The following is a 14,772-nucleotide window of genomic DNA, read 5'->3' on the forward strand; positions in this document are numbered from 1 at the left end:
AAGGGGTGAGAGAGAGTCCAGTTTACATTAAAAATGTCACACCAGCTTTTTGATAGTGTAGAAATCACAGAAATGGTTGTAGTTTTATTGTTTATTTTTTTTTTATTATTTTTGGGGGGGAAAAGTTGTTATTTAAGTAATTATAAAAAAAAAAAAGAAATAATTATTATTGAAAAATGTTATATATATATATATATATATATATATATATATATATATATATCATTTTTTATTTTTATTTATTCTTGGTCACTCCACCTGCCCTCACATTTAAGCTGAGAAATGTATTATCTATACAGTTATCGATTGTCTGGGCACTAGTAACCATGGAATATTTCGAGATGTTTCAGCCAGAATTGTCTGGGATGTAAAATTTGGCGCAAAACTCTGCAATTTTGGCGCAAAAAAAATCTGGCAGCAGCAAAACAAATAATTTTTTGGTGCGGAAAAAAACAAAAGTGGAGAGAAAAGGAATTTTCTAATATTTTCAAAGCAGCACAAGAGACCTTTGAAAATGTGAGGAGAAAGAAAAAAAAAAAGGTGTGAATAATATCGCTGGAACAGAAATGACAGCAGTTTCTGAGAATCTCCCCCGCTGTGTGAACATGGATTTGAGGTCCTTTTCCTTTGTGTGATATAAATGCAGTTCATTAGGCTGCAAAAAAGTGTTTTGTGACTGTCACATCATATAAATGCAGATTTACCGGATTGCTTTCTTGTCCCACTACTAGTTGGAAGCATAATCTATGACCAGCAGAGGGACAGACAACTCCCATCCTCCCTCCTCATTGTGCTATCACAGTTATCGGAGGATGTTTGCAGCAAATGTTTGTGATGGATTTAGGCTGCTGAGGAATCGGTCACACATCAGATTTACTGTATCTCTTTTGTGTATGTCAAATGGGAAATCCTATATTTCCTGGAAGAGAAGGCTGAGACCCCACAGCAGAGTGTGTATGAGGAGCCTTCCTACAGATCCTGGCCCTCCCTCTGGTATTCCCTGGATATTGGACCCTGCACTCATGTAATTCCAGCTGAAAATGAAAGTGAAAATAGGAATCAGACATTACAGGGCAGGAGACACCCATAGATTGTGAAATGGCGGATCTCAGAGCCTTGTTTCTGCTCGGACTATGTCACACATGTAAGTATGGGATATACTTACTCTCGGTACATATAGCTGGAAGTATCAGAGTCCAGGAACTTGCCAGCTTTTCTTATTAATGCTCTTTCAGCCTTTTACAGCAGGTCGCATGGGGGCATTTATCATTGTCTTTACAGCTGTTTCTGTGTGTAGATTTGTCGCTATTTAGGTGCAGCAGATGCGCCTCAGGCTATTTTTTGCGCCTTTTCGATTTACACCTTTTTTTTATTTATTTTTTTAAAAGAGCGTACAGGCCAGGTGTTAAAGGAGTACTCTGGCGCAAAGTTATAGATCGCAGGGGGTCCGAGCGCTTGAACCCCCCCCCGGATTTCCTCGACGGGCCACGGCAGTCTGCAGGAAGTGCAGTTTTGTCCCCAGCAGAAAGCCGCCGCAGACACTCCCCCTCCATGTATCTCTATGGGGTACATGGAGGGGGCGTGTCGGCCGTCTTGTCATGCGGGGATGGAACTCCCCCTTTCCAGCATACTGCCGCGGCCCCGTCCCGGAGATCCCGGGGGGCCCCAGCACTTGGACCCCCGCCAGCGATCTATAACTTATCCCCTATCCTTCCTGGATATTGCACCACAGATCTCCTGTAAGGGTTAGTCTTGTGCCTGGTAATGAATTTATCAACTGCGACTTTCGAGAAGAAAAAAAAAGCCCCCCCCCCCCCCAATAAGGTGCAATTATACACCAGCCCAGACCTAGCGTAGCTTTTTGGTGTATGTGAAGAGTGAAATTTCAGAAAATGTGTGTCCTCCACAAAAGTTATCATTTGCCCTGCGACCGTGTAATCAATTTGGCGGAGTCACGCAAAAAAGTAAATATAAATAAATAAAATTAACTAAATCGCACATATCTTAGTAAATGCCCCCCCACAGTGTGTGGCTCCATTGCTGAAATCAGTGCTGCGACTCCTGATGGTTCCCAGTTGCTAAAATGTTGGGAGTTGGATTACACACCCCCTTGCAAAATAAATTTGGCAAGATATACCTATGTCTTCTCTTTATACCTCTTTATGGCTGCTGTGTCTATACAGAATAGAAGCACTGCCACAATTTGTTTATCCTCTAGGCCAGTGTTTCCCAACCAGGGTGCCTCCAGCTGTTGCAAAACTACAACTCCCAGTATGCCCGGACAGCCGTTGGCTGTCCGGGCATACTGGGAGTTGTAGTTTTGCAACAGCTGGAGGCACCCTGGTTGGGAAACAGTGCTCTAGGCTGTTATAAGGCTTTCTCCATTACAATCCACTCCTGGTTTTAGCTTCAAAACTGCATCTCAAAACCTGAACAAAAGCTAAGAGCATCCTTATTGTTTGGTTCTTGGCTCCTTCTGGTCTTCTGCTGTACCATGTGATCCTTACTCACTCTTACCAAACCCTACAGCATCCTCTGTGCGGGCGGGACCTATTCTCTATTCATTCCAATGAGATTATCTTTGTGAGGTTTTAGGAATGAATAGTTTTGTGTACCATGATAACAGCCCTTAAAAAAAACAAACAGAAGCTGCAAATTATAATTCAGTTTTTGAAAATCTATGGGGTCATTTTACAGCCTTTCTTTTTTTCTAGTATTTAAAGGAAATCTGTCACCAGTGTCACCTGCCCTACCCTGGCGGACAGATAGTGCAGGTGACACTGATGACAACTGTACTCTACTCACCTTGTCCCGTTCCGTGGCTGGGATCTTCGGTAATCTCCTCCGTTAGCTCCGCTCCGGGCACCCATCTTGGAGCACGGGCGGAGCTTACTGACGTCACCGCTGCTGCTATCTCACAGCAGGACCCAGCAGGGAGCAGCAGCGGTGACGTCACTAAGCTCCGCCCATGCTCCAAGACGGGTGCCCGGAGCGGAGTTAACAGAGGAAATTACCGAAGATGCCAGCCACGGAACGGGACAAGGTAAGTACCGTTGCCATCATTGTCACCAACAGATCGGTACCAACAGATTAGTGCAGATGACACTGGTGACAGATTTCCTTTAAAGCTGTGGCCACATTTTAGCTGTAAATCAATAAAAAAAAATATAAAGCACACTGGGGGAGGTTTATCAAAACCTGTCAAGAGGAAACGTTGATGAGTTGCCCATAGCAACCAATCAAATCGCTTCTTTCATTTTTCAGAGGCCTTTTAAAAAAACCTGAAAGAATCAATCTGATTGGTTGCTATGGGCAACTCAGCAACTTTTCCTCTTGAGAGGTTTTGATAAATTTCCCCCACTAAGACTAGGTTTCCACTTGATTTTTTACCATCTTTTTTTGGGAAAAAAAATAAATAAAATGCTAGAAAAACTGCACTTTCCTGATTTTTATGCAGTTTTTCTGGCATTTTAACCTTTGTGCGGAAATTGCAGTTCTTCTCTTTTGGCAGTTTTTCTTGTTCCTGCGTCCACCTCATTTGTTTTAAAAAAAAAAAAAACAACAACTCTTTATTAAAAATAAAAACGTAAAAACGACTGAAAAAAACAACAACCACAAATTCAAAACCCCACATTGCTTTTTAAAAGGGGTACTCCGGTGCTTAGACATCTTATCCCCTATCCACAGGATAGGGGATAAGATGCCTGATCGCGGGAGTCCCGCCGCTGGGGACCCCCGTGATCTTGCCTGATCACGGGGGTCCCCAGCGGCGGGACTCCTGCGATCAGGCATCTTATCCCCTATCCTTTGGATAGGGGATAAGATGTCTAAGCACCGGAGTACCCCTTTAATGCCATTTTTTTCTCTCCCATAGACTTCTATGGGAGAGAAACGCCAAGGTTTCATTGAATAAAACACCATAGTCTTAAAGGGGTATTCCAGGCAAAACCTTTTTTTTTTTATATATATATATCAACTGGCTCCAGAAAGTTAAACAGATTTGTAAATTACTTCTATTAAAAAATCTTAATCCTTCCAATAGTTATTAGATCATGGGAAAATATCCCTATAGGAACTGCACAGCTCCCGGGACGTGAGTCATCAGAGAGCAGTTAGACAGAAAACAACAACTCAACTTCAGAAGCTAATAACTATTGGAAGGATTATGATTTTTTAGTAGAAGTAAATTACAAATCTGTTTAACTTTCCGGAGCCAGTTGATATATAAAAAAAAGTTTTGGCCTGGAATACCCCTTTAACATGCTGCGATTTTTAAAAACTGCCACTGAGCCCAAAAATGAATTAATAGCCAACAGAGAAAAAACCTGAAAGACAAAAATGCCAAGTGGGTGTGACATTTCATAAATCCCTATTGACTTTGCAGCTAACATCTGACCGCTGCTTTTTTTTTGTGTTTTTGTTAGCTTTTTTGCAAGAAATAAAATTATCAATCTGTCTGAGACACAAATGTATCAACCAATCTCAGCTATTTTTAAAAACAAATGTTGAATAAATTGGACACATTTGTGCCATAGTGTCTTTTGTGTTGCTTTTCTCCACTTTTGGCAAGTTTTTTGCCTATTGTTTTTTCTTTTTTATTGTTATGTATGTTTTTAATTTTTTTTTTCAAAATGCTGAGATCGGTGTTACGAAACATTCCTCCATAGGCTTCTCTATAGAAAAGAAAGAAAAACCGGTGTAAAAAAAAATTGTGAATAAAAAAGCCACCCCAAAAATTATTCTGAAAAAAGAATGATTTTTATAATCCTAGCAAAAAAAATACATGCTCCCCCCAAAAAATATGTAAAAGGGTACACTCACATGTGCATATTTTTGCTGCAGATTTTGCTACCCATTGAAGTCAGTGATCAGCAAAATCTGCAGTATCAAATCTGCAGCAAAAATTTGCACATGTGAATGTACCCTAAAGCCAGACCTTTTCATTATAGAGCAAACATATACTAGAAATACTGCATTGTAAAAGCAAAATCTTCTGCAAAATGTAGTGTGTAAATATGTTCACACCTTGTGTAATCGCTGTGGATTTTATGCTGCAGATTTTATGCTGTTTTCTGTTGTTTGTTTAGATTGGTTTATTCTTATAGCATAACTAAACACTTCATAAAATTGGAACATAAAATGCTCGGCATAAAATCTGCAACTTAGCCTGTAAACATAGCCTTAAGGCTAAGTTTCCAGTTGTTTTATTTTTTTTGTGTGCGTTTTTCCCCAAAAAACGCCAAAACGGCCCCCGTGGCCAGATGTTAGCTGTAAATCAATGAGAAATTGCAAAATTATTTTTCTACTTTTTTAGTTGGGTGTTTTTTTAAATCCTTTTGGTGTTTTTCACTCTTTTTTGGCATTTTTTAGCTCCTTGCCAGTTTTGCAAAGTCGCAACATGTTGAGCCAATGGTGTTTTTTCTTCCCTAAAATCGTGGCGCTTTTTCCCCAGAAGTCTATGGGAGTTAAAAGACAGCAAGAAAAATGACATGTGGGTTTTAACTTTGTTGTTTTTGCAGGCGGTTTGTATAGCGATCCAAAAAAGTGATGGAGATTTTTAATAAAATTTCATAGGGCACCATAAAAAAAAAAAATACAGTTAACTGCAGATACTACTACTCCCAACCTGGAGCACACTCTGCTCCATGCTGAGCGCTGTAGTACCTGCATTAATAGACAGATCGCAACAGGTGTCAGAAGTTACACTCGCTGTGATCGGTCTATTAATGCAGGTACTACAGCTCCCAGCATGGAACAGAGTGTCCTCCATGTTGGGAGCAGTAGTACCTGCAGTTGTGGACAGATCACAGCAGGTATCACTCCTGACACCCACTGCGATCGTCCTATCTATTGCAGAGATGCGGAGCGGCTTTCTCCTGAGCTCCGCATCTCTACACTATACTCCGGCCAGTGATAAGAATAGAACATCACTCATTCATATTTCCAGCTGAGAGCGGTGATTGGCTGCAACCATCCGGCCAATCCCCACTCTGGGCGGAAAATATGAATGAATGATGTTCTATTTACATCACTGGGCGGCCGGAGTACAGAGCAGACATGCGAGCGCAGGAGAAAGCTGCTCCGCATCTCTGCTATATTATGGATGATTGCATCAGGTGTCAGAAGTGATACCCAGGGCGATATGTCTATTAGTACAGGTACTACTACTCCCATTATGGAACAGTCTGTTCCATGCTGGGAGTAGTAGTACTACCTAAAAAATAAAAAAAATAGAGAAAAAAAAGTGAAACACACACTTAATAAAAAATCTGTAAAATGTTGTTATAAAAAAATCTAAATACTTTTTTTTCCCCATCCCTACTGCATCCTTTTTTTTTTTTCCGGTACCCAACAAAAAAAAAACGCCAAAGGAGCCGAAAATGCAATTTCCACTCAAATGCAAAAATGCCAGAAAAAAACGCCAGAAAACTGCGCTTGCGTTTTTTCTGGCTTGTTTTTCTGTGAAAAAAACACAGGAAAAAAAACCAAGTGGAAGCCTAGCCTAAATTGGGTTGTGCAATCATTAATATTTAGCCCACGCATGTATAGTTGTACGTTGTTTAATGTGTAACACTAAACATGTGTAACACTAAACACTAAACATGTGTAACACTAAACATGTGTAACACTAAACATGTGTAACACTAAACACTAAACATGTGTAACACTAAACATGTGTAACACTAAACACTAAACGTGTAACACTAAACACTAAACATGTGTAACACTAAACACTAAACATGTGTAACACTAAACACTAAACATGTGTAACACTAAACACTAAACATGTGTAACACTAAACACTAAACATGTGTAACACTAAACACTAAACATGTGTAACACTAAACACTAAACGTGTAACACTAAACACTAAACATGTGTAACGCTAAACACTAAACATGTGTAACACTAAACACTAAACATGTGTAACACTAAACACTAAACATGTGTAACACTAAACACTAAACATGTGTAACACTAAACATGTGTAACACTAAACATGTGTAACACTAAACACTAAACATGTGTAACACTGTTGAGAACGAATACCCTATTTTAGATTTACATATACTGTATCAGTCATTTCTGCCAAGGATTTTTAGAGCATGTGCTAAGGATTCTGTCAGATTTTTTGATGCAGCTTAACCCCTTAAGGACCCAGCCAATTTTCAGTGTAGGACCTGGCCATTTTTTGCACATCTGACCACTGTCACTTTAAGCATTAATAACTCTGGGATGCTTTTACCTTTCATTCTGATTCCGAGATTGTTTTTTCATGACATATTTTACTTTGTTAGTGGTAAAATTTTGTCGATACTTGCATAATTTCTTGGTGAAAAATTCCAAAATTTGATGAAAAAATTGAAAATTTTGCATTTTTTTTAAAACTTTGAAGCTCTCTGCTTATAAGGAAAATGAATATTCCAAATAAATTATATATTGATTCACATATACAATATGTATACTTTATGTTGACATCATAAAGTTGACATGTTTTTACTTTTGGAAGACACCAGAGGGCTTCAAAGTATAGCAGCAATTTTCCAATTTTTCACAAAATGTTCAAAATCTAAATTTTTCAGGGACCAGTTCAGTTTTGAAGTGGATTTCAAGGCCTTCATATTAGAAATACCCCATATATGACCCCATTATATAAACTGCACCCCTCAAAGTATTCAAAATGACATTCAAAAGGTTTGTTAACCCTTTAGGTGTTTCACAGGAATAGCAGTAAATTGAAGGAGAAAATTAAAAATCTTAATTTTTTACACTGGCATGTTCTTGGAGACCCAGTTATTGAATTTTTTACAAGGGGTAAAAGGAGAGAAATCTTCCTAAAATGTGTAACCCAATTTCTCTCGAGTAAGGAAATACCTCACATGTGTATGTCAAATGTTCGGCGGGCACAGTACAGGGCTCAGAAGGGAAGGAGCGAAAGTGGGATTTTGGAGAGGGAGTTTTTCTGAAATGTTTTTTTGGGGGGCTTGTCACATTTAGGAAGCCTCTATGGTGCCAGAACAGCAAAAACAAACCCACATGGCATCCTATTTTGGAAACTAAACCCCTCAAGGCATGTAACAAGGGGTCCAGTGAGCCTTAACACCCTGCAGGTGTTTGACGACTTTTCGTTAAAGTTGGATGTGTAAATGATTTTTTTTCCACTAAAATGCTAGTTTTTCCCCAAATTTTTAATTTTTACAAGGGATAATAGGAGAAAATGCCCCCCAAAATTTGTAACCCCATCTCTTCTGAGTATGAAAATACCCCATATGTGGATGTCAAGTGCTCTACTGGCGAACTACAATGCTCAGAAGAGAAGGAGTCACATTTGGCTTTTGGAAAGCAAATTTTGCTGAAATGGTTTTTGGGGGGCATGTCGCATTTGGGAAGCCCCTATGGTGCCAGGACAGCAAAAAAACAAAACACATGGCATACTATTTTGGAAACTACATCCCTCAAGGAACGTAACAGGGGGTACAGTGAGCCTTAACACCCCACAGGTGTTTGATAAATATTTATTAAGTGGTATGTGAAAAGGAAAAATTTGATATTTTTACACTTAAATGCTGGGGTTACCCCAAATTTTTTAATTTGTAAATACAATTCTTTGGAGTAAGGACATACCTCATGTCTGGACATTAGGAACTCTGAGGTGCAGGACCGCAGTCAGGGTCCTTGAGCTTCTGCATTGCTGCCTATATAGTCAGAACAGTGGGACCCCCCTCAAGGGGCATTACATGGGGTAAATAACTGGGGTACACTAAATAACTAAAATGTTGTACAGTAGGACATAAAATCATAAAAAAGGTTATGTTCCCAGAATGATGACCCAAAGCATAGCCAAAACTAAAAAAAATATGCCCACCCCAAACTCTATGCTATGAATCATCATTCTTGGAATGTGAGGTGTGTGGCCGTCCCTAACCTGTTGCCTCAAATGCGCACCCCGCTCAGGTGGAAAGAGAGCGCTGCGCATTTGAGGCAACATAAAGAAGTCCCGATGATAGTGACTCAGTGACCCATGACCCATTTTTGGAAAAAATACCCCCCAGAGGTCTTATCATTTTTTTTTATAAAAGAGTTTTTTGGGCAATTTAGTTGTTTTATGGGGTTAAAATTTGCAATGTACTCTGGACTTGGTACATTGGGGTCAAATTATGGAAAATTAAAATGAAGAGGGAAAATGTAGTACTCCATGGAAGTGTGATACTCACTGAAGCAATCCTTAATGCAGAGGCCCGGATGATCGGGGCAAGTGTCACATTGAGTGGTGGTGTCCTTCCGTATCCCCTCTTGTGACACACTCTGCATTTTTTCTGGGATCGTCCCTTTTTTCCAGTGTGGGGGACCTCACCTGGAAAGTGTTGGCCTGGGACGATCCTGGCACCTATAAATTCAGTTCCTTGGGAAGTCCGGCCTGTTCTTTCCCGGTCGCCATAGATCAGGACCTTTAGGACATCTTCTCTGAACTAAAGGTATGTCCCTGTGTTGCCAGCATACTGGGACAGTACAAAAGAGTTGTACATGGCAACCTGTACCATGTAGACCGCAACTTTCTCGTACCATACCCGTGTTTTCCGCATGGCATTATATGGCTTGAGGACTTGATCAGAAAGATCAACTCCCCCCATATACAGATTGTAGTCCAGAATACAATCAGGCTTGAGGACCGGTGTTGTGGTACCTCGCACAGGGACGGGTGAGCTGCCGTTACCATGAATTGTGGTCAGCATAAAGACATCCCTCTTATCCTTATACCTGACCAGCAACAGGTTTTCATGGGTCATGGCACGGGACTCACCCTTGGGCATAGGTGTCTGGATCAAATTTAGAGAGAGGCCTCTCTGGTTCTTCCGCACGGTCCCACAAGCGGACGTGGATCTAGCGGCAAGGGATGTGAACAGAGGGATGCTGGTATAAAAGTTGTCCACGTACACATGGTAACTCTTATCCAGCACAACGATTTTCCCGCTAACACCCAGAGTGGGGGAACAATCTGGGGGTTCAATACGGGAATCTCGTCCCTCATATACTCTAAACTTGAAAGTGTACCCGGAGGTACTCTCACAAAGTTTATAGAGCTTCACGCCATACCGCACCCTCTTCGAGGGAATATACTGGTGGAAGATGAGTCTCCCCTTAAAACTGATAAGAGACTCATCTACCGAGAGGTCCCTGAGCGGTACGTAGGCCTCCAAACATTTGGCCCCAAAGTGATCGATGACCGGCCTCACTTTGTAAAGCCGGTCATAGGTGGGATCACATTGGGGTGGACATGCCGCATTATCTGCCTCGATCCGCTTCCGTGTCATGAGCATACTGTAAAGCGGGGTCTGGTATAGGATGTCCCCGCTCCAGTACTGTCTGACACTTGGCTTTTTGACCAGGCCCATATGCAGCAAGAGTCCCCAAAATGTCCTCATTTCTGCTGCATCAATGGCGCACTATTCATTGGACCTGGCCAAAAAAGAATCAGGGTGATGGGCGATGAACTGCTGCACGTACAGATTCGTCTGCTCCACCATGTGATTAACCAAGCTGTCACTGAAAAAATAACTGAAATAGCTAATTTCAGTGAATCCAGAATTGTCAATCCGGATTCCGGAGTCGCCAACAAACTCTAGATTCCGTGGCTGATAAGCCTCTGGGGGTCTCCAGACAGGTTACCGGAAGGGGGCTCCGGTACACTTGTCTGGGGGGTCGGACTCCTAGTACGAGCGGCATTGTCGCTTGTACTAGTGCCGGCCACTGAGTCACTATCATGAGGGGTGTGTGGCCTCGCCTGGCGGCGTCTCCGCCGCCATACAGGGGACTCATCATCAGTACTAGATGATGAGGAGGGCGAGGAAGAACACAGGAATGTAGGATCTTCCTTGTCCTCACTGACGGAGTCGGAGGCAAGAAAAGCGTATGCCTCGGCTACCGGAAATGCCTGGCGAGCCATCGCCTTTTTTCTACGGGGAAGGGAGGGGGGGCGGTGGTGGGGGGGAGGGTGTGTGTGTGTGGGGGGGGGAGTATGTAGTGTTTTGTGCTTATTGTGACTGTATTATATAACAGTGTGTGATTAAAAATCACATACTGTTATGTGGGGGAAAAAAAGCTGCATCCAAAAAAAATAAATGGGGGGGGGGGGGGGAGGTCAAATGCAGCGCCCTGAACCCCTAATAAGGCCCTGGTTACGCTTTTTTTTTAAAACTTATTTTTAACTCCTACCTGTCCCTGTGATGTAATCTGTCCCTGCTCTAAGGGGGATCTTCGGTCCTGAGGGGCTCAGATCTCGGCAGAGGGGGGGGGGTCCCTGAATTCCTCTTGCAGCTCTGACCGCTGACTGAACTTAGGCCAATAGCAGCGATCCTGGGGGGGGGAACGAAATCGCCACCTCTCCATAGATACAGGAGGTGATTGGGGGTGTATCCACCCCCGATCACCATGTATCTCCGGGTCAGCAGGTGACACGTGACCCGCATCACCGGAATCACCACAAATAGCAAGTGTGAATTCACCTGCGATTTGCGGCGAACGAAATGGGGGGGGGGGGGGGTCTGATGACCTTAATGCAAGTCTATGGCAGGGGGTGTGATGACCGCCACGCCCCCTCCCATAGACTTGTATTGACGGGGGCGGGCCGTGACGTCACGAGGGGCGGAGCCGTGACGTAACGATGCTCCGGCCCCTGTATTGCCCCTGTATTGCCTGTCATTACGTGCAGAGCGATCTCGCTCTGCGCAGTAATGATAGCAGGGTGCTGCAGCAGCGGGACCCCGGCGATCTGACATCTTATCCCCTATCCTTTGGATAGGGGATAAGATGTCTAGGGGCGGAGTACCCCTTTAAGTACCAGGGTGTCAGGACGTACCCGTACGCCCTGGGTCCTGAACAGGTTAAAGGGGTACTCCACTGGAAAACATTCATTTGATGCCAAAAAGTTAAACAGATTTGTAAAATTACTTCTATTTAAAAATCTTAACCCTTCCAGTAATTATCAGCAGCTTCCAGAGGAAGTTCTTTGCTTTTTGAATTTCCTTTCTGTCTGACCACAGTGCTCTCTGCTGACACCTCTGTCCATGTCATGAACTGTCCAGAATAGGAGCAAATCCCCATAGCAAACCTATCCTGCTCTGAACAGTTCCTAAAATGGACAGAGGTGTCAGCAGAGAGCACTGTGGTCAGACAGAAAGGAAATTCAAAAAGAAAATAACTTCCTGTGAAGCATATAGCAGCTGATAAGTACTGGAAGGTTTAGGATTTTTATAAAGAAGTCATTTTCAAATCATTTTAACGTTCTGGCACCAGTTGATTTATAAAAAATGTTTTCCAGGGGAGTACCCCTTCAACCCCTAATCAGTGTAGCTAATACATGTCCTGGTTACTCAAAGTGGAAAAGGCATAAATTCTCTGTTGAAAAAGTGAAATGGTTTTTATTTTACTGTTACAGAAACATCTGCAGCGGAAATCCTGTTTCCGTCCTCCACAGAAAGAATTGACATGTCCATTCTTTCAGTGGAACCCATTTGGAAATGCAGTGCTGCCTATCAAGATTGTGCATTACCGAGCGGTCCTATTGCCAGCATGTTCTCCTGCCGTCCACTATTTGCAGAATATCTGCCCATGTTTTCCGGGTAGACGTTCCGCATATATTCTGCCGTGGGAACATAGCCTTACTTACAATTCTTTGGTGTTATACTGTACATATACAAGCTCCACTGTTTATTTTTTCAGTGTATCCTTTTTTTATTAGCTTTTTAACCCCTTAAAGACACAGCCCATTTTGGCCTTTAAGTGTACCTGTCATTTGCAAAAACTTTTTATAAAATGTAGATAAAACCATTATATATATATATTTGTAAGATACATTGGTTAAAACATGTGTATATTTTGGGTGAAAAAATGCTGTTCCTGCAGCTATTGCCTGTGTGTCTCTGTGAGGAGACCAAATACAGGAAGTGAGTTTGGGAGAAGCAGGGCACTGTGCAGGCTCCTGGCTTGTTCTGTGAGTCAGGGGCGTGTCACAGAGCCTCAGTGCACAAGGCCTTGCTGTACTGAGACACACAGGCAATAGCTGCAGGGAGAAGACTGTTTTTTTTCACCCAAAAATATTCATATTTTTAACCAATGCATATTACAAATATACATGTAATGTTACTATCTACTTTGTATAAATATAAGTTCTTTGTCAAAGCTGAAGCACAGGCATGGACGTACAGGGACCTACAGACCCATATAAAGGCTTGTTTTTTGCGTCACCAATTGTACTTTGTAATGAAATTACTTATATTATAACATAATCTGCGGCAAAACCCAAAAACTTTTTTTGTGGGGTGAAAAAAAACCCGCAATTTTTCAACTTTTTAGGGCTTCCGTCTCTACGCAGTGCACTTTTAGGTAACATTTACACCGTATCTTTATTCTGTAGTTCCATACGGTTACAAGGATACCCAATTTATGTAGGTTTTATTTATTTTACTGCTTTAAAAAAAAACATAACTGAATGCACCAAAATGAGGCTGGGTCCACACTACGTTTTGTCCCATACGGTAGCGCATACGGCAGGAGGGAGCTAAAAGCTCGCGCTCCCGTATGTAACCGTATGCGCTCCCGTATGTCATTCATTTCAATGAGCCGACCGGAGTGAAACGTTCGGTCCGGTCGGCTCATTTTTGCGCCGTATGCGCTTTTACAACCGGACCTAAAACCGTGGTCAACCACGGTTTTAGGTCCGGTTGTAAAAGCGCATACGGCGCAAAAATGAGCCGACCGGACCGAACGTTTCACTCCGGTCGGCTCATTGAAATGAATGACATACGGGAGCGCATACGGTTACATACGGGAGCGCGAGCTTTTAGCTCCCTCCTGCCGTATGCGCTCCCGTATGGTACAAAACGTAGTGTGGACCCAGCCTTAGTATGTTTAACCCCTTAAGGACGCAGCCCATTTGGGCCTTAAGGATGCAGACAATTGAATTTTTAAGTTTTCGTTTTTCCTCCTTGCCTTCAAAAAATCATAACTCTTCTATATTTTCATCCACAGACTAGCATGAGGGCTTGTTTTTTGCATGACTAGTTGTCCGTTGTAATGTCATCACTCACTTCACCATAAAATGTATGGTGCAACCAAAAAAATACTATTTGTGTGGTGAAATTAAAAAGAAAACTGCAATTTTGCTAATTTTGGAAGTTTTTTTTTTCACGCCGTACAATTTACGGTAAAAATGACATGTGTTCTTTATTCTTTGGGTTAATACAATTAAGATGATACCCATGTTAACATACTTTTCTCTTATTATTGCGCTTTAAAAAAATCGCAAACTTTTTAACCAAATTAGTATGTTTAAAATCGCCCTATTTTGAAGACCTATAACTTTTTCATTTTTCCATATAAGAGGCGGTATGATGGCTCATTCTTTGCGCCGTGATCTGTACTTTTTATTGATACCATATTTGCTTATATAGAACTTTTAATTCATTTTTATTCATTTTTTTATACGTTCACCGTATAGTATCATTAACATTTTATATTAATAGTTCAGATATTTACGCATGCGGCGATACCAAATATGTATATAAAATATTTTTTTAACACTTTTTGGGGGTGAAATAGAGAAAATGGGACAATTTACTTTTATTGGGGTAGGGGTTTTTTCAAATTATTATTTTTTTCACTTTTTTTACTTTTATTTTTACACTTTAATAGTCCCCATAGGGGACTATTTATAGCAGTCACTCAATTGCTAATACTGTTCAGTACTATGTATAGGACACAGCACTGATCAGC

The 14,772-nt window shown here is 41.6% G+C and overlaps 1 protein-coding gene across 2 annotated transcripts in view; it reads left to right on the forward strand.

Annotated features, from left to right (window-relative positions):
* The first annotated feature begins 234 nt into the window (after positions 1–234).
* Positions 235–14,772, forward strand: part of LOC130283840 (uncharacterized) — a 119,201-nt gene continuing 104,663 nt past the window's right edge. For both annotated transcript variants that reach the window (XM_056533411.1, XM_056533413.1), the window contains exon 1: positions 235–1,144. In XM_056533411.1, the coding sequence (XP_056389386.1) occupies positions 1,099–1,144 (46 nt within the window). In that variant the 5' untranslated portion in view covers positions 235–1,098. The remainder of the gene's footprint in view (positions 1,145–14,772) is intronic.

Source organism: Hyla sarda, chromosome 8 (assembly GCF_029499605.1).
Source record: "Hyla sarda isolate aHylSar1 chromosome 8, aHylSar1.hap1, whole genome shotgun sequence".
Taxonomy (NCBI): Eukaryota; Metazoa; Chordata; class Amphibia; order Anura; family Hylidae; genus Hyla; species Hyla sarda.